Genomic DNA, 26554 nt, shown 5'->3' with positions numbered 1-26554 from the left:
TTTCTCAAAGGAGAAGTTATGAGAGAAGAAGGGTAATCAAACATCATGAGGCTGTTAGTTAATGTCAAGTCAAAACACATCCAGTTGCTGGTGAGAGACATTCGGGCTTTATAGGCAGGGATGACCCAAAGACCTTTTCCCCAAAATGTTAATCAATGTCTTAACCATTCTGGCTAACACGGTGAAACCCTGTCTCTACTAAAAATACAAAAAATCAGCTGGGTGTGGTGGCGGGCGCCTGTAGTCCCAGCTACTCTGGAAGCTGAGGCAGGAGAATGGCGTGAACCCGGGAGATGGAGCTTGCAGTGAGCTGAGATCATGCTACTGCACTCCAGCCTGGGTGACAGAGCTAGGCTCCATCTCAAAAAAAAAAAAAAAAAAGTCTGTGGCATACATGCGAGTCTAAGAAGTTCTAGTTGTAGAAACCCCTGGGAGAATTGGGGAATTAGCTATCAACATGATATATTAACACTGTAAACTATAGTCATAGGTTATTTATTTTAAGGCATTTTATTTATTCCATAGCACCAGGTAGAGATACAAGATCATAAAACACAATGATGAAATACAGCAAAATTAATAGAACATTGGTTTATTCTGACAGCAAAGGATTTGAACATGGCTATGAGTATGCTATTTAAGAGTTTTCTACTAGAACCAATAAAATATGTCTTCTGTTTTTCCTGACTACAAAAAAATCTGAATTTACAGAAAGAAGAGATCCTAAACTCGTTGGAATTCCAGCTTAGGGACCAAATCTAGACTAGACTGAGTCATTTTACTCTAGCCTATTACTCAACAAACATATACTTCATGTATCTGGATATTTCATAACTAGCTTAATTTCTGAGTTCACTAACACAAGTTGTAAAAGAATCATCAAACTGAAGATTGCAAAACTTCTCAAATACATTAAATACAGAGAGACAAATGCATGTGTTGTTTTCAAATTATAAGCCTCCTAATTAAGTCTTTACATAACTAAGAACTTAGAACTCTGCCTTTTCCTATCACAGTCCAGCCAATTCTCTACCAGAATTTCAGTTTGTATTTTGTTGACAATGTAAATCATTTTTATGGGCATATTCTGGATCACTGGGGTGGCCAGTTACCAAGATGTGCTACTGCATAATTTCATTGGCCACATTTGCATTTGTGTTTCTGATTTTGTGTTAGCTTCATTCTAATCATCGTAAGTGAATGAGACAAAACCAGATGTAAGCTTCGATGTTTAAGTGAAAGCTAAATGAGATCAGACCATTTCTTACAAATGAAAACTTTTTAGTAGAGCAAATAGAGAAAAATAGCATTGAGTGTCACAAGGCATTTGTTTGTAGGATTGAGTCACCAAACTCACAACCCCTGTGTCGTTGGAGTCACTTTATAGTCATGTTTCCAGCAGCGGTTTCACTGGGGCAATGCCATGTTATTATGTTAAATTAATGTGAGTTGTATTCTTCTTGTGGTTATTCTTTTTGCAAACATTCCTATTTAATTTGTAATTTTATTTTGACTTTAGAAGTATACATCTGCTATAAAAACAGAGTTTATACCTATATCATGTTTATATATTTAACAAATGGTATAATACATACAAATTAGGTCAGTACTAGGCGTTTTCAAGAATCCATTTCCTTTATATCATTAGGTTTGAGCGAAACTATTGTATTCCACTCTGATTCCCACATCATCTCCCACGTCATCAGTTGAAAGGTTGGAACCCCCTGCCTGGGAGCTCAGCTCTGGTCCTTAGGTAGAATGATACTGCCTCAATGACAAAGCCCCTTTTCGGCAAAGTCAGCTATTAATGTGTGTTCTGTATTTAGCGTTGACTTTGTAGTTGCACCCTATATTCTCTTCAAAATGCTCAGCGGTACTTGGTTGGGTATGCTAACCTTTTAAAGTTAAAATAGCTTTCAAAGGAATTCACTGCAGCCCTGACTTGAGTATGGAGAAAGGAGACTTCTCCCACAGCTTTAGAAGGACTGTGAGATCTAAGGGAATAATCTGAGTTTTTAGGAAGTAATCTAACTTTTTCTTAGAAAGAAGAAAGCATCACCAAATTCACAGAAATGATTGGAGCGCATATTTGGCAAAGTGCTATTCTCTGCTCCCCAGCAATGTGGTCTTCTGTTAGTTCTTTTCGGCAGCACAATAAATGTGTTTGTCATTTGCTGAGGATGATTGTGGGTGGAGGAGCGGCAGTTGCCTGGCTAACTCCTACAACGTGGCACAAATCCCCAACATCATGATGAGGTGGTGGAGAACATCTGTGGACCAGAAGGGGAGGGAGATGGCACTCAGAGACAGTTCTGAAAGGGTTAACAAAAGAATTAACAAGAGTCAACTCAGGGGTCTTCCTAAAATTCCATACATTTTAGACAAAGTCGATTTTGTTCATCTCTTGGGGATTCTGTAGCTCACATTTATCAGTTCAAAGAACCTGACAGATAAACCTAGGTTGTGGACCTCTGACAAATAGAAATCAGTGATGGTGCATTGTACTCTAGGGCTTTCACTATAGAACTTAAAAATGATGAGAATCTAGGACTGGAGTTTTAGAAGTTGATTTACATGATTTTCCTGTAATGATGAGAGCAAAATCTGGCTGTGAGATTATGAATAAATGAACTGTCTTACCCCATCTCCTCATGTAGTTGCTTCCTTCTTATTCAGGTGAGATCTTGGGTCTTAGCTGAAACGTTTCTTCCTCTAAGGGGCTTCCCTGGCCGCTCTCTAAATCACGTCCCCCATCGCACCCCAAATACTTTGCACATACTAGCAAAGGAAGAGGCTTTGTCTGTCTTGTTCACGGCAGTAGCCATAAGACCAGCTCCTGGTACAGTCATCATGATCATGGCTCACCCTCACTGGGTATTTGCTGTTTGCTGGGCATTGTTCAGTGCCCTTAGCTGTAATTAAATATCTATACCACAGCCATGTAGACAGGGGCAATTATTAGCCCAATTCCACAGAGGAAACTGGGGTATGGAGGGGTGAGGTCATTGCCCAAGGTCACTCAGTTAATGAAAGACAGAGCCGTAACAGGAATCCAAATATTTGTTGAATGAACAGATCACTGAAAATCTTGTTCTCCAAATTTTGGAACCCAAGGGAAGCCATCTGGGGATGGCTTTACTGAGACAGGGAAGTGAGGTCCAGTTCTGCTTCATCCAATTTACCTTCAGTTCCTCCCTCTCTTCAGAGTTCAGGGGCTGGTCAGAGGGAGACCTCTTGATCTCGCCCCCTCTGCCCCACTCGGGTGTGCTTTAAACTATAATTTTCAATCCTTAAAAGTTTTGCTGGGGCCAAAGTTAAGCTTCTCTTAAAATACTCACTGCCTTTTAACAGCACAGCCCCACGAAATCCCAGAAGTGTCTCTTTTCCTTACCTGAGAAGCTATAGAGACTGGAAAATCCCCTGCCTGTAGTGAGTAAAGAGAGAGAATGCAGAAAGTTTAAGAAAAGATCACGGAAAGGAGAAGTCTCAGAGTGATATTTCTAAAACAAAACCTGGCTGGGGGCGGTGGCTCACACCTGTAATCCCAGCACTTTGGGAAGCCGAGGTGGGCGGATCACTTGAGGCTGGGAGTTTGAGACCAGCCTGGGCAACATGATGAAACCCTGTCTCTACCAAAAATACAAAAATGAACCGGGTGGGGTGGCACGTGCCTATAATCCCATCTACTCAGGAGGCTGAGTCAGGAGAATTGCTTGAAGCTGAGATCACACCATTGCACTCCAACCTGGGCAACAGAGCGAAACTCAGTCTCAAAAAATAAATAAGTAAATAAATAAATAATAAATAAATAAGTAAAACACAAAACCTGACCGCAATCCTCCCTTGATTAAACCATCAGGTGCTCCGTTGCCTTTCAGACAGTTTATACTGGGGGTTTACAAAGTTTCATCTCACAATACTTTCTCTCCAAGGCAGGGGTTGGTAAGCTTTCTGAAAAGAACCAGATAGTAAAGATTGTCAGCTTTGCAGGCCATACCATCTCTGCTGCCACAAATTCACCCTGTAGTTGCAGTGCGCAGCTGTAGATAGTATCTACGTGAACGAGTGTTGCTGTGTTCTAATAAAACTTTCTTTAAAGGCACTGAAACTTGAACTTCATATAATTTTTTTTTTTTGAGACAGAGTTTCACTCTTGTTGCCCAGGCTGGAGTGTAGTAGCATGATCTCTGTTCACTGCAACCTCCGCCTCCCAGGTTCACGTGATTCTCTGGCCTCAGTCTCCCATGTAGCTGGGACTACAGGTGTGCACCACCACTCCCGGCTACTTTTTGTATTTTAGTAGGGACATGGTTTTGCCATGTTGGCCAGGCTGGGTCTTGAACTCCTGACCTCAGGTGATCCACCTGCCTTGGCCTCCCAAAGTGCTGGGATTACAGGCATGAGCCACCAAGCCTGGCCCTGAATTTCATATAATTTTTACATGTCATGAAATATTGTTGTTTTGATTCTGTTTTTGAACCATATAAAAATGTGAAAACTGTTCTTAATTTGCAGGCCACAAAACCAGGTGGCACCTGGGCCTTGGCCCTTGGCCCTTGGCCTTAGCTTGGTGACTGTCCTCTAAGATAGAGCCGCTACTGCTTCCTGCCTTCCCACAGGTTTTGCCCACCCTTCATGTCACACTATCCTTCGGGTCTCACTTGGAGATTGTCAGCAGAGCTCTTCTGCAAAGCCCTGCACTAGGTTGAATCCCTTTGCTCTGTTCAGGATGAATATCCCTTATCCAGAATGTTTGGGACCAGAAGTGTTTCAGATTTCAGATTTTTTTTTTTTTTTTGACTCTTTGCAGTATACTGGTTGAACATCCCTAACTTGAAAACCTTGAATCTGAAATCTAAAATGCTACAATGAGCATTTCCTGTGACTATGACCTTCGAGCATCATGTGGGTGCTCAAAAAGTTTCAGATTTGGGAGCATTCGGATTTTGGATTTTCACATTAGTGATGATCAACTGTGCAACCATGGCACCAGCCCACTGTCACCCCCTTAACAGTAATTTCTCTTTCCCTTAGTGTCTAACATCTCTCTCCTTGCTAGACAGTAAATCCCTTGAGGACAGGGCTTGCGTAGGTCACATTTATTTCTGAAATCCTAGCACCCTGCTCAGGCCAGATAGTGCTGGGTACTCAGTAAAGGTTTTTTGACGTGCCCATGACATTCTCATGACATATTTTCTCCCTTTCTTTCTTTCTTTCTTTCCTTCCTTCCTTCCTTCCTTCCTTCCTTCCTTCCTTCCTTCCTTCCTTCCTTCCTTCCTTCTTTCCTTCCTTTCTTTCTTTCCTTCCTTCCTTCCTTCCTTCTTTTTTTTCTTTTTCTTTCTTCTTTCTTTCTTTTTCTTTTCCTTCCTTCCTTCCCTCCCTCCCTCTTTCCGTCTTTCTTTCTTTCTTTCTTTCTTTCTTTCTTTCTTTCTTTCTTCCTTCCTTCCTTCCTTCCTTCCTTCCTTCCTTCCTTCCTTCCTTCCTTCCTTTCCTTTCCTTTCCTTTCCTTTTCTTTCTTTCTCTCTTTCTTTCTTCTTTTTCTTTCTTTCTTTCCTCTCTCTGTCGTTCTTTCGTTCTTTTCTTTTTTTTGAGACGGAGTTTCATTCTTGCTGCCCAGGCTGGAGTGCAGTGGTGATCTCAGCTCACTGCAATCTCTGCCACCCAGATTCAAGCGATTCTCCTGCCTCAGCCTCCTGATAGTTGGGATTACAGGCATGCCCCCACCAAGCCCAGGTAATTTTGTATTTTTAGTAGAGATGGGGTTTCACCATGTTGGTCAGGCTGGTCTCGAACTCCTGACCTCAAGTGATCCACCCACCTTGGCCTCCCAAAGTCCTGGGATTACAGGCGTGAGCCACCGTGCCCGGCCCCATGACATCTCATTTTCTATTATTATTGTTCACTGCATGCTCTGTTTGGAAGCTCAACACTTCCTTATTTCTTGGGGGTATTTGAATTTAGGGTGCAGATAGAACTTCCAGAGTAGATAACAAACCTCAACTCCTTCATTTGGCTTGAGCTGTTCCCCACCCCTGGCTAGAAGACTCCAGGAGCAGACAAAGGTTGTGCCCACAGGCACAACTGGTTTGGCAATTCAGTAAAAATGCTCAAACCGGCTGTGCCTGTGGATGCAGCCCAGAGTGAACTCAACCGTTTGGAAAACAGAGACGCTTACTCCGCAGGGAGAGCTCCACGACCAGGACTCCCCCGGTCTGGTCTCGCAGGAGGCGCTTCCTTTTATCGCAGGTCTGAAGACCCAGAGAGGCAGAGGGGAGAGAAGCGGGGAAGGTGGGATGACGAGTGAGCAAAGGGGAGAAAAGAGAAAGAAAAGACATTTTAAAAAGGTCACAAATGGGATGGAGCCACAATTCCCCGGTCAACAGATATGAGTTACTTTTTTCAAAAAGAGAGACACTGTTCATCCCTTCTCCAACTTGAATTCAAAAAGAAAGCTTTACTTTGTTAACTCTTCAAACCAGAGGGAATCCTGCTGGAAGAGGTCATTGAGTGTGGAAGGGATTGATACCGTTTCCTTTGATAAGACTTTTACTTACTATCACTCTCGCCACTATAATTACAGAAACGGACACTTGCAAATGTATTCTGGTTCATTTTCGTTTCTTTCTTTTTAAAAATATGGCACCGATACTTATCCTTTGATCAACTGTACAGTGTCTCTCCCATCCTCTCCCTGGCTCTGCACTCTCTGGTTTCTTTCCCTTTTGCTATTTGTGCTCATAAAGAACCATTTTCTGGCCAAATGAATCAATAGCAATAGAGATTATGACCTTATTTTTGTTGGTTACTATAGGCTATGTGGGTAGCAGCCTCTTTGGAAACACCGAGGTCTCCAGTTGAAAGAGACCAGAAAGGAGAACAGTTTGAGATTTGGCATGTCTGTCCGTGTCTAAGTGGTGGTTCTCAGGTTTGAGTGAGCACCAGGATGACTGCTGGCTTGTTAAAGCACAGCCTGTCAGGTCACAAGGGTCAAATCAGCCATGACCCAGTGTCGGAATTTTCTACAGCATCTCTCTGAAGTCACAGAGGTGAACCCTCGGGCTGTGCAGTCAAGACTAAAAGCACTCACCCTTTGAGTTATGCCCACAGCCTGTCCCTGCCACCTAGACCTTGAATTTCCCTTGCCCTTTTCACTTCTTCAAAGTATTTCCATGTCTGTTATCACTTTCATTTACCGACACTGCTCTCTGATGAGGGAAGGGCCATCATTACTGATCACACTCTACTTAAGGATGAGAAAGCAGGTCCCGGCAGGTTAGGTGATACATGCTAGACCATGCGGGTTGTTGGAGGCAGGGCGGATAGGGTCCAGAGCATCTGCCCCCACGAGCATCTGCCCTTACACTCAGTGCCATTTCCTCCAGATGCCCTTGGCACACAGCTGCCCTGGCCTGGTTATGATTTCCCCGCTTAAACTCCAGCTCCTCCAATTCTGGTGCCCTTTGGGTAACATTTTCCTCTGGAGAGAGACAGCTCACCACTGGGCAGGAGAGTTTCTCACTGTCGCAGATGAACGTCTCACAGTGTAACCACACCTTGGAGAGTTTGGGGATGTTCTGGAACCGGAAAGCATTGAATTGGAAGGTTGCCCTGTGATCTTTCCCATTCTCATGCACGAGGACGGTTTCATCCGTGGGGCAGCTGAGGCAGATGGGGGAAGAAGAGTGAACTGTCACCTCCTGGAACTCCAGCAAGAGCTGCTGAGCAATTTACACACAAGGCTCCTGAGGTGGTTATATGGCCTCTAACCTTCCCAGGCATTTTGATTAGCAGCACCTCACTTGATCCTCACAACTGTGAGGTCAAGTTGATGAGCTAGGAAGTGGGTATGACTGTCCGCATTCTACAGACAAGGTACAATGGGAGGGGAGTGACTTATAAGAGCTACACTTTTAGTAAGTTGTACCTGTGTCCCAAAGAAAGCAAATCCCTAGGAGATAAATATGTCCAGCCTTGAGGTATATACAAAGTATATGTCCAGCCCTTGAGGGATATACAGCCCTGAAATATGTCCAGCCCTTGAGGGATATACAAAGTAAGGACAATGGCACCAGGAGCAGCATTGCCCCTGTTGCCACAGCTGCCTAAGCTCAAGTCACACCCAACACATTTCTGTGTGTGAACTGTGAGGTTTTGCATTGAAAATTTGTATTTATGGTATATTATTTAAATTATATATATATCTACATAGTTACCTTTGTAAAAATGTGGTCACGTTTTTAATATAAGTACAGAAATAATGACTGAAGGATACCATCTAAATGTTAACACAGGCTGATACAAAGTGATAAAATTACAGACATTTTTGGTTTTCTTCTTTGTATTTTCATGTGTTTTTCCAAATTCTCTATAATGAGAATATGATATTTGTATAATATTCCAAAGTCTCAAAGGTAATAATTCAGTTAAAAAAATGACACAGATGGACGTTTGTTTAAGCTGGTGGTTCTCACTTGGGGGTCCACTTTGTGCCCCAGGGGACATTTGGCACTGTGATTATCCAGACTAGGGGAAGTGCTGCTGGCATCTAGTGAGTGGGCAGAGACAAGGGCTGCTGCTGAACATCCTACAGTGCACAGCGCAGCCCCCACAATAGAGAATGGTTCCACCCCAAATGTCAAGGTGCCAACATTAAGAAATCTTGGTTTCAGCAAACATACTTTTTCATTTAACAAAGACTGATTACCTAAGTGCCATTCCTTTAACTAGGTATTGGAAACAGACACAATCATTCTTGGGATTGTACAGAGAAGCCCACACCATTGTGGGGGTTTGTTATCTGCAGTTAACAAGAGGTACCAGTGTCTGTCCCTCTGCAGGAAAAGGTCTGTGTATCGAAAGCGTCAGACCACTGAACAGCACCACAGCAAGCCCCAGATTAATGCAACGCTGAAGCATCTTTCTTCCTGTATTGTAAACTTGGCACACATGCCAGAGAGTGGTCCAGTTACCTCAGGGAACCTTCACGACGTTTTCTACCCCACCCCCATTCCCTCAGAAACAGACAACAGGGGGCCAAGCTAAAGCCAGGAGCTAAGGAAGTCAAGTGTGAGAGTGAGGGAGTAAAGTGAGGGAATGCCGTACGTTTTTATCTGGACCAGGGGTCAGAGCTGGGTCTGTGTGTGGTGGGCTCTGAACAGTGATGAAACTGTGGCATTTTCCAAGTTGTGAAACAATACTTCTGTAGGATCATTTTGTCAATAAACCCGAGATCCTCATATGAACTCAAGATGGGAGTTCTTAAAATAGCTCTTTGCAGCCAGAGTGCCCCAGGCATGGTGTCAGCCAGTGGAAAATAATGTAAGCAGAGCTTTGTCAGGGGGTGGGGAGGAGGCAAAAAATAGGCAGGTCTAGATGCCTTGGCACTGCTGCTTCTTGGCACCAGCTGCAGTACCCACATTTCAGTGGCAGCTGCCTCTAGATGGTGGAAGCCCATAGGAGGCTTTTATGCCCTCTCTGCACGAGCCTCCTTTCCCATGTCGGATTGCTCTTTGAGATAAGTACGCTGCTTTCAGGGCATCCATGTGTACAGGGAAATTCCTGATGATATATCTCCTACCATCTCTCCAGGAACTTTTGTAAACTGGGTTTTTTTCCAAAGGGGCCCAGTGTGAGCAAAAATCATCTGGAGATTGTGGGAGTGGACTTTTCCATTCTCCCCTTTGACACTGAACTTTGTGCATGTATCTCCAACTTTGAGGTGCCATGTCAATTAGGAAGAATGTAGAAATGATCGGGATGTCTTACATCTGGCTGTGCTGAAATGCAGATTCCCTGGGTTTCCCCAGAGTCCTGATCCGGTAGGTTTACAGTGCACCTGCATATGTAATAGCACCCTAGGCAGTTTGTGTGTACACTAGAGCTCGAGGACAGTTGTGCAGACCACCCAAGGCCACAGGCATCCCTTTTTCAGCCATCTTGCACATCTGCCAGATGGGAACAACAGCACTAGAACTCCCTGCAGAGAGATGATTCCAGGGGTGGCAGAAGCCTTTGCCTAGTGTCACCACTGCCTGAGAGAGGTTCCCAGTGCCTGATAGCAATTTCAGGTCCCTGCAGGTCAATAAGTTATTTCAGAATTCCTGAAGTCATTTAATTGCACCATTGCTAACAGAGGCTAAATGAATTGAATCACTCAATGGCAGATGTGAGGTAAACACCCAAATTAAGCTGCCATCTCTACAGGAGGCATTGCTGGGCTGTGTAGACGTGCCTCAGCCAGCCTGTCCTGTCCAGGCCACTCGGGAGGTAACACTGACTGAGTACGAATCCCAGGCCTTCTCCTTACTAGCTCCATATCTCGGGCACGTTTCTGGACCTGTGCCTCAGTTTTCTCCTCTATAAAATAATGATTATTGTACTATCTACTTTATAGAGGATTTAATTAATGACATTTAGATAAATTAATATTTGTAATACACCTACCTAGAACAATATTTGGTATATTGTAAGAGCTGTATAAGTGTTTGCTAAATAAAAATACAGGTTCAAAATAGCTCCACTTTAGTTATCTAATTATCTTTATCCTTGACATTAATTTGTCCTTGGCCTGATGGGTTCTGAGAATAACACAGGCACATTGGTCTGTTATGTGCTGTGTTTAGAGAATGTTCTCTTCTTTGTTTACTGCTAATTATGTGCATGATGTCCACATCTCTTGTCTAGCTCTGTCTCTCCTCTGATTTCCAGTGGAATTCTAAGTACTTCTGGGCAATCATCATTTGAAGCTTAACATGTCTGTTGGTGAATTCAGCGAGAATCATATTTCCTTATCCAAAAACCTCCTTCTCCAACAGCCAAATCCAAACACTCTTCCTCAGCTTCGTAGTCCAGAGATTTAAGAACACAAAGCCATTTTTTCCCATTACTCCCCATGTTTCTCACACTGTCCTTTCCTCCACCTCCAATCTGATTTGTTCCTACATTTTCTCATTCCTGTAGAAGCGTCTCCCTACTTTTTATTACCTTGTTTCATTCGCTTGGCTACAATAGCAGTTCATGTCTTATCGCTCTTGCACAATAGCTGCCAGGGCCTGTAATCTGGTCTTTCTCCCTTCCATGCATGTTTATAAACCATCCCGTGTGTGACTTCCGGCATTGCTTTTCTAGGGCGCACTTCTAGTACTACTTTAGTGCTTTACTCCAGATTGTAAGAGCTCCTGGCTATCTACCTAATTAGTAATAAAAACAATGATCTTATTTAAAATGGTTGGACTCTCTAGCAGGTACCATTGGCTAAGCTTTCGATATGGATTATTTAATTTAGTCATCATCACCATGGTTCTGTTGTCAGAATAATTGGATTTGAATTCAGCCTGCTCACTTCCTCTTGCACACATACACACATGCACACATACACGCACACACACACATTTACTATGAGACCTTACCCTCTCTTGTGCCTCAGTATCCTCATCTGTAAAATGAGGATGATAGGAAAACTACCTTCCTTGTTGTAAGGCTTAAAGAAGTTGATACAAGATAAAGCTCTCAGAACAGTATCTAGTCCCTAGGATGCCCTATGTCCTGTTTCTTAGTATTTGTCCTTTGCCTGGAACCACAGAGGATGTCACTGATGTAACTCCAGCAGGCTTCACCTCTTCCTCCCAAGCTTTGCCACGCCAGAGCAAAGTAGCCCGATAAATGCTCGGTTCCACTGCTCAGCCCTGTCTCTAGACAGTGTACCTACCCCTTGTTGATCAGCTGCCACTGCAAGGGATACATGAAGTCAGCCGAGGGGGTGGCCCAACAGCTGTTCAAGACCACTTTAAACCTGGAAATAAAACAAAATGGCATCACTTTGAAACAGAGAATCTTATGCCTGCAAATATCTGATGATTAAAAAGTATGTCAGCTAGTCTTTTTTTTATTTCTTTGCATTTAAACATATAAACTTGGAGGAAATGTACTTACCTAATGCTTAACCCTTTGGCTTCTACTCCTGCAAAGAGGTCTGAACCGATTTCGGATGTCTCCAGGACAAAGGGAGCTTCTTTCTTGATGGAGAACTTGGCATTCTTTGGAAGGAAATTGACACTGGGCATTATGACCATTCAGATTGAGCAGCTGGGTCTGCCAGGAGCAGATGAATTGGGATGGGGTGGGGATGAGAATCAACCCAAAGACAGAAGCACGTGAGACCACAGAGCGATCCTCCAGGAGCAGAGAAACTCTGTCTTTTAGGATGCTCTGCCGTCTTAGAAGGGATGAGGACGTCATATAATCATGTATTCTAGATTTTCTCATTATGGTGAGGCACACACCGTATGTCTCATTTACGCCAGTGAAATTTGACTAATGGGAAACAAGTGAAATTCAGGGATATTAAGGCACTGTGTTATACTGAATTGCCCAAGGACACAGGGACCGAGCACATACAACACCCCGCTCTGCCCTCACTTGTTTCTACTTTTTGCCTGAGCAGATTTCAGCGTGGGTTGGGAAGTGTAGGATCTGATTCCCAGTACAATCATCAACAATAACAATCACAGCCACAATGGATTGATCAACTACTACATATTGGGCACTGTTCTGTATATTGGGATGGACTCTATGTCAGGATTTTGTTAGCGAACAAAGCAAAGGTATCTGCCTCCAATGATCTGGCATATTCTAGCAGGGGAGACAAACGATAAGTAAGTAAATGATATAATATGCAACTCTAGACCATAGGACATTATCTAGAAAAGGTGCAAAATATGCAGAAAAGGATAAGGAAGATCAGGAGTATGAGGAAAGGCAGGTTGCAGTTTTAAATACAGTGGTTGGGGAGGCCTCACTGAGGATGTGACATTTGAGCAAGATTTGGAGGAAGTGAAGATTGGGGCCATGTGGCCATCCATGGAAGAATGCTTGAGTCAGGACAAAGGCCCTGGGGCAGGAGTGTGGCTGGCAGCACAGCAAGGAGGCCAGTGTGGCCGGAGTAAGTAAGTGAGTCAGGAGGGTGGAGAGTGGGGAGCGGGGCTTGGGTGAGGTTAGAGAAGTTATGGGGACTGATCAAGAAGACTGGGGCTGGCTGGGCACTGTGCCTCACACTTGTAGTCCCAGCACTTTGGAAGGCCGAGGCAAGCAGATCACTTGAGGCCACAAGTTCGAGACTAGCCTGGCCAACATGACAAAACCCCGTCCCTATTAAAAATACAAAAATTAACTGGGTGTGGTGGCAGGCATCTGTAATCCCTGTAGTCCCAGCTACTCTGGAGGTTGAGGCAGGAAGAGCTCCTGAACCTGGGAGGTGGAGGTTGCCATGAGCCAAGATTGCACCATTGCACTCCAGCCTGGGTGACAGAGTGAGACTCTAAAAAAAAACACCTCAAAAAACTAAACACTGGATCTTACACTCTGAGTGCAGTGGGGCAATAAGGAGTCAACACCATGATTTGAGCACAGGAACAGCAGGTGCTGATCACTGGCCTGGCATATGTGATATTTGCCTACCATTCTCATCAAGACATGCTGGGTGAGCTGTTAGGAGTAACAGCAGTGTTTCTGTTTGACTTACTCAAAGGAGGCTGATTTCTCCATTCTCTTAGTCTTGAGTTCATTCAATTCTAGTAACAATCTTGAACTGCTCTGTGGATTAGCTTTCAGAGACAAAAGCATTACCATGGAAGGGCAGGGATGCTGGGCTAATCCGAGCTCCCACTGCTAACTTGGGACACACTAGAGGCAAGTCAGCCTTTCAGGCCTCAGTTTCTTCCTATGCAAAATGGGCATAACCTTTGTGACTTTATGTAATAGAGGAATAAAGCTTAGACCAGGTTACTGTTTGAAAGATTGAGTTTCATAGACCTGGAGATTTGCAGAACTGCAATAGGTAGACAGTGGCAGGAGGAATGGATTTCAGCAAGGATGTTTAGTTTAAATGGACTTTATAGTATTCCATGGTGTATACATACCATATTTTCTTTATCTAGTCTATCATTGATGGGCATTTGGGTTGATTCCATGGCTTTGCTATTGTGAATAGTGTTGCAATGAACATATGCAGGCATGTATCTTTGTAATAGAATGATTAATATTCCTTTGGGTTGCATGTATCTTTGTAATAGAATGATTTATATTCCTTTGGGTATATGCCCAGTAAAGGGATTGCTGGGTCAAATGGTCTTTCTTGTCCTTTGCAAAGACATGGATGGAGTTAGAAGCCATTATCCTCAGCAAACTAACACAGGAACAGTGCATGTTCTCACTTATAAGTGGGAGCTGAACAATGAGAACACATGGACGCAGGCAGGGGAACAACACACACTGGGGCCTGTTGGCAGGTGGGGTTGGGGGAGGGAGAGCATTTGGAAAAATAGCTAATGCATGCTGGGCTCAATACCTCAGTGATGGGTTGATAGGTGCAGCAAATCACCATGACACACGTTTAAGGTGCAGCAAATCACCATGACACACGTTTACTGATGTAACAAACCTGCACATGTACCCCTAAACTTAAAATAAAAATAACAAATAAAGATAAAAAAAACAAAAACAAAATAAAATGGACTTCACCCCTCACATATCAAACGCACAGAGACTTTGCTAAGAGGACTCAGAATCTCTTTAGTTTCCTAGTGCCTCTGACAGTATTTTACTGATGGCAAGTCCAGCAAGGGCTCCCTGACTCAGTCACCTAGAAGTCAGTTGCTTCCTCCCATTTGTCAGCCCCTGCACCATTTAAATGGCTGCAATAATCGGATAATAATGTTTTTAATCATAAGGGATCTACTGGCTTAATATGCAAGTTGAAGTGGCAGATTTACAGTGGTTTTTAATGTTCCTTGTTATGTTCTGAGATTTGTCATATTTTGAGAGGCCATTTTCAAATATGGGAACTTACCTGGGGACCCTGATGTAGTCCCCAAGCCTGTCAGAGGTATTACTCCCAACTCTTTCTGCCAGGGACCAGCCAGCAGAATGTTAGAATATTGGAATAATACCTCTCCTCATGGAAGAACCTGCCTGGTTCTGTTACAAAGTGAAGAACAGAGCTGGCACCATTAATGCAATTTCTGAAATAGAACACTAATGATTGAGTTCTTTATATTCTCATCCAGCAGCTCAGGCAATGCTTGGAATAATTTTTCCCCTACCTTCTCTATAATGTGAAAATTAGAAACCTATTCCAGATCCAGTAACCTCCCTTTATCCACAGGAGATATGTTTCAAGATCCCCAGTGGATGCCTGAAACTGCAGAGAGTACCAAACCGTATATATATTACTTTTTTTTTTTGATCTGATAACATAGATGGCTACTGAGTGACTGACAGATAGGTAGTGTCTACAGTGTAGATATTCTAGACAAAGGGATGATTTACATCCCAGGAAATACAGAGCGAGTGGTGCAAGATTTCATCATGCTACTCAGAACAGGTGTGCAATTTAAAACTTAAGAATTGTTTATTTCTAGAATTTTCCATTTAATATTTTTGGACCACAGTTGACCACGGGTAAGTGAAACCATGAAAAGCAAAACTGTGGGTAAGAGGGGACTACTTTACCGAACGGTTGAGTCACAACTAGCCGGTGTCACAAGTTAAGGATGAGTACACCTGGCTTAACAATAGTTCATGTGGAAAAATCTTGCAGTTGCTTTTGCTTATAAGCTCCATGTGAAATAGTGGTGAAAAAAAAACTGCCCTAAAGTTATTTTCCTAGGACACATTCCTGGAATCTTCCAAAACCTAGAAGGTCACCTCTGACCCTTGATGGCCTGCACAGGTCTAATAAAGTCTAGAATATAACACTTCAACTCTGGGCTTCATTTTTTAATAGAGGTACTGAGCAACTGGATCATATTCAGAGAAGAGTGACTAGGATGGTGAATGAACCACCAACAGAGACAAGAGGTTTAGCTTGGAGAAGGTGGAGATATTTGGAGGACTGTCAGCCACATAATTATATGATATTATTTCAGAAGACAGAACCGGGACACATGCGCGAGAGTTCAGGGTGTCAGATATCAGAGCTGATCTAAAATGGGAAGGCCCAAATATCATTGTCTTTGGAAGAGGCGGGGAGGCCACCCCACAGCAATCTTGCAGAAGGGTTTTGGGCTTTGGGTGGAAAGCCGAGGTTCACCACGTCGGAGGTTTGTTTTGACTCTTGGAGTCTATGATTTTGGCCTCTATTGCTTGCATTTTTTCCATCTTAAGCTTTTTCATTTCTCTCTCTCTAAGAGGAATGATCAGTACTGTTTTGACTGAATAAAAGTCAACATAATCCCACACTGACATCGATGTTCAGCCTTACAAAGGTAACAATGCTAGAAGCCCTCAGAGTTTCCACTTTAAATAGAGTCAAAGTCTACAATGATGAGAAGGGCTACTTTCTTGGGCACTTAACATGTGCCAGGCACTGTGTTAAGTGCTTCCGAAAGATTATTTCATTTAATCCTATAACAAACCAGTGGGTTAAGTGCTATTATTATCCCTGTTTAACAAATGCAGAGATAGAAACCCAGAGAGGTTAACTCACTTGCCCAAAGTCACACAACTAGTAAATGATGGAACAAGGCTTCAAACTAGTGGTCTGTTGAGAAGGCCCATTTTCTTAACCACAGCACTAGGGTGTTTCTGCAAGCCAACTACCTTCCTTCATTTTGTATTGAGGGTCAAAATAACTTTTCGCTAGGAATACCAACCATGGGATATTGTCAAGAGTGAGCGGGAGGGGGATGGAGAGAAAAGAAGGAGGAAGCCTGCTGAGTAGAACTGGTGCTTTTAGAGCCCAGCATTTGAAGCTCTCAGGATCCTAAGCAATTAGCAGTGCATTGATTCCATTGTGTTATCTAGGGCACAGCTCTCTTTCTGGTAATTTGATGGAAATATATGCAGGGAGCAGTTGTTGCTTCAGAAACACATAAGAATTCTCTGAAAGCGGAAGAAGGGAGGAGAAAAAAATACCAACCACATGGGTCAGGCATAGGGAACTGATCCCATGGCGGGAATATTAATCAGTACGAAAGTGTCAAGACAGCACAATCCCTTCTTTGCTGAGGCCTATTTGTCCTAGAAGGGTCTTGGTGGGCCTCAGGGGAGGCTTGACCCTTAGTTTTATACTTGTTGAAGGGGGTGTCCCGTTATCTGTCTGTCCAGCCCAGAGGATGGCCTGGAGGATGCTGAGGACATGTCTCTTATTATTATTATTATTATTTTTAAAAGAACATAAGCTCATTCCAGTTCTAAGACTTGATGTTTTGTGTATGCCTGAAGCTCAGCTCTACAAGGCTGATGGTGGGCGATGATTTTTGACAATCCTGGTGTCTCCGTGTTGCCTACTGCTGTAAAACCTTCATAGGATCATATCTATAATTTTGTCCAGTTAAAACAATAATTATTCACTTCCAGACAGGGACTCAGTAGCAAAGGCAGCCTGTCATCAGGGAGTCCCCTGAGACTGTTGTCAGTGCATGGAAGCCTATTTTCCTCTCCGGATGGCTTTCATCAGTGACTGTAGCGGTTTCACCACCTTATCATCACCCTGGTGGCCCATGCTGTATTTAGCCCCCAATTATAGGTCAAGGGCTGTATGGATTCCTTTTCTCAGTACTTAACCGCTAGTGGTATGTGGCTAGGGGCAGATCTAGATTTTGCGGGATCTTGAAACTTTTACAATGTGGAGAGCCCTCTTTAATGAAAAGAATCACATTTTTGAATACAGAATTAGACACAAGGTCTTCAAAGGGCCTTGAAATGAGTTTCATTCCCTTTGCAGTAAGCAAAGTGACCATATCTAGGAGATCTGTGTTCAAGACTGGCCACTGCTCTGAACTACCTGTGGGCTCTCAGGCTAATCCTTCCTCTCTCTGGGCTTCTGGTCCTCATCTGTGAAACAGACTAGGTTATTCTAGGATCCCTTACAGCTCTCGCCTTCTGAGCTCAGCAGGGCTAATAGCTTCCAGGCAGCAGGTTAAGCAAGTTTAAAGAGTTGAAAGTTAATGGAGTTACAGGTAGTATGATATTTCTCCTTTGAGAAGTGAATGGGTTGGACATGAAGCCCTTCCAAGGAGGTCCTCTGGCTCTAATGTTCTATGCAAAGGTTTGTATTTCTGCCCACATCTTCCTTTAGTCTGCCGGGACAGTGTCTCTGTGTGCATGTGTCCTCAATGCAAGCTGCAGGTTTGAAGAAACAAAGCACCCCTTCTAAAGAGGAGGGCAGCTGGGCAAGTGGCCACTGCATATTTAGTTTCTCTGGAGCACTCTATTTTGAGAGAGACCAAAGTGTGCCTTTAACTTCTATGTCAACATAGGCAGCCTGCCTAAATTAAGCAAGTAGGAAACGCTACTTGAAAGGCTTCAGAGACAAAAGAATTAGGCAGCAGAGGCCGACCCCAATCCTTCTCTTTAGCCCTGTCCCAGTCAGGAACCTCAATACCTTGTGCCAAAAATTTTAAGAGCTAGATCAGAAATATAAATCTCTGGAGTGGGTTGTAGTGAAAACTAATCTTGACCAAGAATCAGACATTGGCTGTCTTATTGTCTATTGACCTTGCCTCAGTTTTCTCATCTGTAAAATGGAAAAGTTGGTCTTATATCTTTGCGGAAGGTTGGTGTTTTTATTTTTATTTTTATTTTTTTTTTGAGGCAGAGTTTCACTCTTGTTTCTCAGGCTGGAATGCTGTGGTGCCATCTTGGCTCACTGCAACCTCCACCTCCCGGATTCAAGTAATTCTCCTGCCCCAGGCTCCCGAGTAGCTGGGACTACAAGCGCGTGCCACCATACCTGGCTAATTTTTGTATTTTTTTTTAGTAGAGATGAGATTTCACCATGTTAGACAGGCTGGTCTTGATCTCCTGACCTCGAATGATCCGCCTGCCTCAGCCTCCTAAAGTGCTGGGATTACAGGCATTAGCTACTGTGCCTGGCCGGAAGGTTGGTCTTATAGCTTATATCTTATACCTTTCAGCTCTTCTATCCAGTCTATGAATCTGACTTTCTGTGACACTTAGTTTTTAAAGAAGTTTAAAGCTAAACCAAAGCTTATGTTCCAACTTGAATTTAAGAATGGGGCTCTGCACAGAGCTTGAGGAAGACTGAATACCGAGGAAGCATCCCACCATCTCCTAGAAAGGCCACAGGGAAGTAATGGGAACCTGGAGGCTACTTACAGTGTAGAAGTTGAGAGACAATTGGCTTTCAAATGTGCCCATGCTCCCGTTCTTCACATGAACAGTGGCCACTCTGAAAAGGGGAGAGAATTTTGCATAAGGACTGAAACACACTGATTGATAGGACCTGCAGCACACACATGAGGCAACCAGCCCTTCATGCCGCACAGCAACTTACCTCTGGTCAAAGGCAGCCTGGTTCACCAAGTAGGTGGAATGGTAGGTGCAGGAGAAGGAGTAGTTGACAGGCTGGTTTTTTACAATCACTGTGCTGTCATTGGAAACGATGTGATTGTAGAAGTGATAGATAGGTGGCTTGTACTGGACAAAGAAAGGAGACAGTCAGGATGAATCTGTGTCCCCGTGATGGGAATAAGGGTTCTGGGAAAAGTGCGGGAAGATGGCTCAGAAACAAGTCCAGTGGGGAGACAGGAATGTCTGCCACTGACAGTGGCATCAACTCTTCTTGTCTGTGGGTAAACTGATAATTTTGTAAAGGGTTCCTTAGTTTATTCAACTAAGAGTGTTTAAAAACAATCTAGGTTGATGTTGTATGCTTTAACATCTCCATGTACCCATTGGGCTTCTGACCAAAAAGAACTGGCTCAAGAATCTCTATTTCCCAAGGTCAACTCTTCATCCATTTCTCCTGTCCAAGTATCCTAAATGAATGCTTCACCCATCTCCAGTTTCTAGAATGTTCCCTTCTGGTTCTTTGCTCTTTCCTTCTTCTGACTATAAACACGATTTCTGAGACTCTTTCCTCTGACTTGTTGGGCTCTAAAATCACAGAATATTAGAGCTAGAGGGGATCTTGAACATCCACTTGAAAAGTGACCGACCTGAGACCATACAGATGATTTCTAGTTCACCAGGATATACTCAAAGACATGGCGTCTTGTTAATCATGCTCATGACTCTTCCCATTAAATCACTGAATCCTTGTGAAGCCTTCAGAAAGAGGAGCTGGCCCTGGAAGCTCTTTGCTTTCATGCTCTGAGATGGACAGATACACAGCCTTCTGGCAGGTAGGGCAGTAGGAATGCTAGACCTTGGTGGGGAGGTTGGGAGACCTAGCCTCCTTTCGTGATTCCACCCCTACAGGCTCTGTGGCCCTGAACGAGTGACTTTATTGGGGAGTCTCAGATTTCTCATCTGTCATATGATACTTGTTAAGAGGGCATCTGTTTCCTAATAATTATCTTATGATACCCCATCCTGGGCACTTCACAAGACGGAGTTAGAAGTTGTGTTATACATTGGTCACTCCCTAAACTGCCCTTCCAAATGCGCTTTATCACCACTTTACGGTCTTAGGCAGAGAATGGCTCATCCATTCACCCATCCGATCCAGGAAGGATGGCAGCTTGTGAGCACAGGCTCAGAACTTGAAAGTGGGAAATGTACTTTGCTCTACTAGAAGATAGCTTCACTGGCTTTGGCAACAAATTAGGAGGATAAGGGTCAAGCCAAAAGAGTTATCTAAACTAGGCAGAAGATAAGATGTTAAATAACACTCACATTCCAGGATATTTGGGAATCAGGATTGACCTTTAAAAGGAAGTGGGTACATTCTGAATCCTTTCAAGGACGGATGGTGGACATCTCATTCTTGGATCCAGTTGCCTTACCTTAAACAACTCTACACTGTGTGGCCTGGTCTTACCTCAGACTGGGTTCCACAATAGGACTTGTTTTTAGGTGATAAATCTGGGATCACAAATTGGTAGTAACCTCCTTCGTGGACCCCGTTGTAACACAGCCCGCCGAGGGCCAGCTGATGAACTTCCCATCCGTAGGGACACTCGGGGATTTTGGTGATGATGGTTTTGGGATAACAAAACACAAGAATGACATCTGGAAAGAGCACACGTATGGTTTAAAATCAGTTATGGTAATCATGCTAACCTACATAAAGAACAGTGGGTTCCAGCTACACCTGAGCATGCAAAAGCAGTGGGTTAAAAACACCTTCCCTGCTATTCACCAGCTGTGACGAACGTTTTCCCCAAACTTCAGTCATTGGAGAGTCACTCCTATAGTTTTTGCTGCATTTATTTAATGACCGCACCTCATTTAACGTGGAATTAAAATTAGTCCATTTGGAACTTTAAAGAATATATCTGTGAAACCACAGATAGGATGTAATAGACATATACAAATATATATTAAAATCTCCATCACAATGAGCACATAACTTAAACATTTTAAATGTCAATTTCATGCATAATATTGTGAAATACTGATTTAGGGCACAGGATAGAAATTCCATAGTTGAATGGAAAAACAAGTGGAGATGTTTTTTATATATATATATATATAAATAATGGGATGTGGGGAGAGAGCGTGTAAGCAAGAGAGTGAAATACAGCAAGCATTCTCTAATTTAAAAAATATCTGAGTTTATCCAATACATTTTTGCTCCATCTGGGAAAAGTCTGATTGATAATGGTGGTAGGGGGACTTAAGTACTTTTCTACTTGGCTCCGTCATTGCATTTTTATAACAAGCACAGAAGTGCTGAACATTGTAAAAGGAAACTTTTCTTCCCAGGAAAATGGACTGTGGCGAGGACGTACCTGCTTTATTTGGAGCGCATGATTTCGCAGAGGCTTCTGCAAAGATGGCCAACAGGACAAAGGCCTTCATCACCATTGCTTCTCAGAACCTGGTCTTTGCCAGGTGTCCAAACCAAGCTGGCCAAATTTTACGGTCCTTCCAGGGCCTGAGCCTCGATCATTCTAAGTCAGAAACATGAATGAAAAGTTAAAATCAAGAGAAGAACAAAGCCACACATATAGTCCTGGGGAAATTTTCAAGGGAGATCAACGATGTTGTGTCACTTCTAATTGTTTCTTGTTAGCACTGAGAGGCAAAAAGTGGAGCTCATACCGTTGGAAGAGTCAATGACACATGGAGTTGTTCATGTTCCCGACTGTTTCATTCTCTCCGGACTGTGGAGGCTGCCTGCTGGATGCTCCCCAAATCTGCTGCCCCAGTCCTAGTTTGACTTTATATAGCCCAAGGATGTAAAAGAAACTGGCTCCAGATAAGTCACAATGAGCACGCATTATCCACTGTGTGGGGAATAAAAGGGGGGCCTGCAGAGTAATCCGATGGGAAGCTCAGTTACTTGAGTCTAATTTCTTTTGCTTTACAGAGTTGGAAAAACTTTTTTTTTTTAACTGCTGCAACCAAGATTGGGAGGAAAAGTTGATTTTTTCCCCCTTTGTACACAAAATAACTCTGAATGGAGGCAAACGACTTCTGTACAATTCCAGGTGACAATTTTAATTCTTTTGTCTTGCTTTCTTTGCTTTATTTCCTGCTTTCTTATTTTTGTATGTAGGTGAACTAAACTTTGAACTTAAGAAAATTCAGGTTTAACATTGTTGCACCTGATAACTATATATATATATATGTATGTGTGTGTGTGTTTGTGTGTGACCATAAACATTTTAAAGGATTTTTCCTTCTAATTAAAAAAAAATAAACTCTAGTGTCTTGAACTTCATCCTGAAGAACAACTTTTAATTGTACACCCTTGAGATTTCTAAAGCTTTATTAGTCTCCCAGAGCAATGACATTGGAAGAAGAAACTTAGAAAGCCTCTCTTATAATTCAATCCTTAGTCACCCGACAAGATCCCACTGAAAACAACAGGTAACATGCTACTCCCATGAAGGTTCCAGATATATTATTGATATTGCACATCATTTAATGTTTCAAAACATTGGGAGGTGTCTTATAAGCAATATACATACGTAATACAGTACAGTTTCCTTATTTCCTCAAAATCTATTGTTAAATTGATGGGAGGTTTTATAATGATAGTGTCAAAGAATGAAGGAAAGAGCCATGTGGAAAGCCATTAAAAGTTTCTGTAACTCTGTTTCCTTCTGTGTAAAATGGTGGCTGTGGTTCTGGGCTGAACTTACAGAGTAGGAAAGCAATGATATGAAGGCTCTTGTAAACTGTAAGTAGTAGATAAATAAGTAGATTACATGAAAAGACAACTAACAGTTTCCGGTAACATGTATGTGTCCCATGAATTACTTTTCCTTTCCTTAGATGCACCACAAAGTGACTGATTGTAGATTTATGATTCATGTAACAGGAGGCATATCTGTATTATAAAACACATATGCAAAATACTTTATGGACGATGAATAAATGAGCTGAAAGGGAGAAGAGAAAGAATGTAGTTAAAAAATTTTTAAACAGTAAGATCAAGTTTATTGTGGCCTGGAAACATTAGCATGTTTCTTTTTTATTATTATTATACTTCAAGTTGTGGGATACATGTGCAGAAGGTGCAGGTTTGTTACATAGGTATACACGTGCCATGTGGTTGCTGCACCCATCAACCGGTCATCTACATTAGGTATTTCTCCTAATGCTCTCCCTCCCCTAGCCCCCCACCCACCTACAGGCCCCGGTGTGTGATATTCCCCTCCCTGTGTCCATGTGTTCTCATTGTTCAACTCCCACTTATGAGTGAGAACATGTGGTGTTTGGTTTTCTGTTCTTGTGATAGTTTGCTGAGAATGATGGTTTCCAGCTTCATTCATGTCCCTACAAAGGACATGAACTCATCCTTTTTTACAGCTGCATAGTATTCCATGGTGTATATGTGTCACATTTTCTTTATCTAGCCTATCATTGATGGGCATTTGGGTTGGTTCCAAGTCTTTGCTATTGTGAACAGTAACATTGGCATATTTCCACTGTTCTCCATAGTTCATTCCTGAGCAGAAAAAAGACACTTGAATCTCGAAAATATGTGTGAATTCTCTGAGTTCCTCTTTCCTGAGGCTTAGCACGAATTCTCTGTGTTTCTTTCCCCCTCTTTTTTTAGTAAGCATTTATTGAGCCCCTGTAGTATACTGGACCAGGCCCTGGGAAGATGCATGCACTTCATGTGGCTTCTTTCCCTGAGGAACTAGGGGAGGAGAGTGCACAAAAATAGGACTATGGGATGGAGAGGAGGAAAAAGGGATAATCAGAATGCTTGGCAGGTAAGTCAAGCCACAGAAGAGTGTAACAGTCCAACTGCATAAGGAAGGGCTTCTGATGTGACATAAATGATTATTCATTACTGGCGATTCAGTATTTTTTTGGTTCGTTTTTTGTTTTTGTTTTTAATTGAGACTGAGTCTCACTCTGTCGCCCAGGCTGGAGTGCAGTGGTATGATCTCAGTTCACAGCAACATCTCCTTCTTGGGTTCAAGCAATTCTCCTGGCTCAGTCTCCCGAGTAGCTGGGATTACAGGCACACACCACCACACCTGGTTAATTTTTGTATTTTTAGTAGAGATGGGGTTTCACCATGTTGACCAGGCTGGTCTGGAACTCCTGAGCTCAAGGGATCCACCCGTCTCGGCCTCCCAAAGTCCTGGGATTATAGGCATGAGCCACCGTATCTGGCCTCAGTATTGCTATTTTACATGGGTTGGAGTACTTGTTCCCATTTCAAGAGGATTCTACAGATACATATCTCTTTTCAACCAACTTTGGCCCAGGGAAGTCAACAGTGTCATCTTACCTCTGACTTGGCAGGGCAGGGGTCACTCATGGACTAGGTTGCAGTGGATATAAACACCTTTCCTCTCTCCCAGCAGAAATGTCTGATGGGTGCTTGCAAGATGCTGTGAGATGTGATAGGAGAAGCCTGGACAGTTGGACTCTGCTGTTTGGCCTGGAATCCAAAGTCCACCTCAGTCATTACTAGTTGTGTGTTCTTGAGCGGATTACTTAGCTTCTGGGAGTTTTAATTTCCTCCTCTCCTGAAAGGATATGCTAATATCTATGACACAGTGTTACTCAGACTATTAAATGAGATATATGTCTGCTAGCATAGACATGGCTTATTTTCCCCAATCAGGGCAAGGTACCAGGAAAGTCTTTTGTTGCTATGCTCAGTTCTACTTGGGAAATCCAAAGAGGGAAGCCTAGTAGGAGTGGGTCACCCCTAGATAACACACATTATTGTCATCAGCCCTGCATTACATCATATGTAACTAAGATCACAGGTTCCGAAATTAGAAGTCATGGTGCTGTCACGTTTCCAATGGTGTTATCTTGGGTTCATAACTTGACCTTTCTAAGCCTACAGTTTTCAAATCTATAAAATGGGGCTTTTCATTGCCTATGGCTTTTGCAAAGATAGAATAAAATAAGGCATATAAATTGCTGAGCACAGTGCCTGGACACAGGAAGTGCTCTGTGAAGACTCGCCGCCCTAACGTGTGTTCATCTGAGGTTGGTATCCTCAGGCTGGAAGGACATGTCAGTGGCGTTCTCATGTGAACTCTGGGTGTTTTCTAATGGTAATATTTCTCTCTTTAGAAGCCCACCTCAAAAGAGAAGGTGCTTTTGATTTCTAGAGAAGTCTGATAGCGATAAGATCCTGGGACAGAGAAAGAGATGTCGCCTACAATTTCTTGGGGTGGGAATCCAGCTAACCATCAGGTACATGATACTCCTTTCAAGGACAAGCTGAATGAAATTGGGAAGTAGATTTAACTTTTGTGGCAGGCTGGTCTCTAGATGTTTAATTTGCATAAGAAACAGAATGGGACAAAATGTACTTGGGCCAAATAGTATTTGATACTTGCTCTGATAAAAGGCAGGAGGCTTCTATTTTTCCTGGTAATACCCCCGCCCCCATACCAATGCCCCAGCCCATCCCCTCTCTGCTTTCCAACACTCTCCCTCAGGTGAAGATGGAGTGGCAGGGGGTGCCACTGGGAGATGGAATGCAAAAGAAAAGTCTCCCACTGAGAAGCACACTGAATTTTGCTATTTCTTCAAAAACACACAAATGAAACTGAATGGAGGATCTTAACATTCACAGGACCTTGAATGAGCCCAAGAAAGGGAATTTTATGGCAGACTTATGTGAAAGATAAGCCTGTCTGTCCTGTGTCTTTCTTTTGTGAATTGCCTAGCGGTAGAAGGTACCTATTCTATTCGAAGCCCTGAATGATTTGGGAAAGCTGTGGCCAGAAACAAAAGCATTTCCATTTGCACAATTCCAATCAATATTTTCATTCACAGCCTGGAAATCATACAGGCAATGACTCATTTGATAAACAACACCAGTAAACCCATACTGAGGTTTACAGATAATACTTCAGACATAATGCTAGCAAGTGTGCATTAAAGATTAAAAAACTGCTTTATTGACTTATTTTTTAGAGTACTCTATTTTGAGTTCATTAAATGTTAAACAAACTCCATTGTTTCCTTAAAGCTCTGAATCAAGCCTTCTTGTACTTTGTGGGAGGCTGTTTGCCAATTTGCAAATGAGTGGGTGTTTCCATACAGGCTTCAATGGCTCAAACCTCCTTCTACTCCCCAGGAATTAACAATTCCCCAGAGGAAGCGGTAGAAAGGAGAACTGAGAAGTAAGAAAAGATCCACTGGTAATAGTGCG

The 26554-nt window shown here is 42.9% G+C and overlaps 1 protein-coding gene across 1 annotated transcript; it reads right to left on the bottom strand.

Moving 5' to 3' along the window:
• Window positions 1-494: 494 nt before the first annotated feature.
• TECTB (tectorin beta) lies at window positions 495-21849 on the bottom strand. The gene is made up of 10 exons (XM_025397455.1): window positions 21696-21849; window positions 20783-20973; window positions 19295-19437; window positions 19117-19189; window positions 11932-12035; window positions 11708-11791; window positions 7497-7659; window positions 6176-6248; window positions 3392-3424; window positions 495-2270 (listed from the first exon to the last, which is right to left on the bottom strand). The coding sequence occupies exons 1-10, from the start codon at window positions 21769-21771 to the stop codon at window positions 2221-2223; spliced, it is 990 nt and encodes a 329-aa protein (XP_025253240.1). The 5' UTR covers window positions 21772-21849; the 3' UTR covers window positions 495-2220.
• Window positions 21850-26554: the final 4705 nt, after the last annotated feature.

The sequence above is a fragment of the Theropithecus gelada genome, chromosome 9 (genome assembly GCF_003255815.1).
Source record: "Theropithecus gelada isolate Dixy chromosome 9, Tgel_1.0, whole genome shotgun sequence".
Lineage (NCBI taxonomy): Eukaryota > Metazoa > Chordata > Mammalia > Primates > Cercopithecidae > Theropithecus > Theropithecus gelada.
This window is presented reverse-complemented; position numbering and strand designations above follow the sequence as displayed.

What these genes read in the sequence shown, in the direction of transcription:
- TECTB (XM_025397455.1), bottom strand. Translation starts at nt 21,771, where the DNA reads ATGGTGATGAAGGCCTTTGTCCTGTTGGCCATCTTTGCAGAAGCCTCT. An exon ending in TGTCTCTCAACTTCTACACT is followed by an intron (nt 12,036 to 19,116) that starts GTAAGTAGCCTC and finishes TTCCTTCCAAAG; the next exon opens with AATGCCAAGTTCTCCATCAA. An exon ending in GCCAAAGGGTTAAGCATTAG is followed by an intron (nt 11,792 to 11,931) that starts GTAAGTACATTT and finishes TTTTATTTCCAG; the next exon opens with GTTTAAAGTGGTCTTGAACA.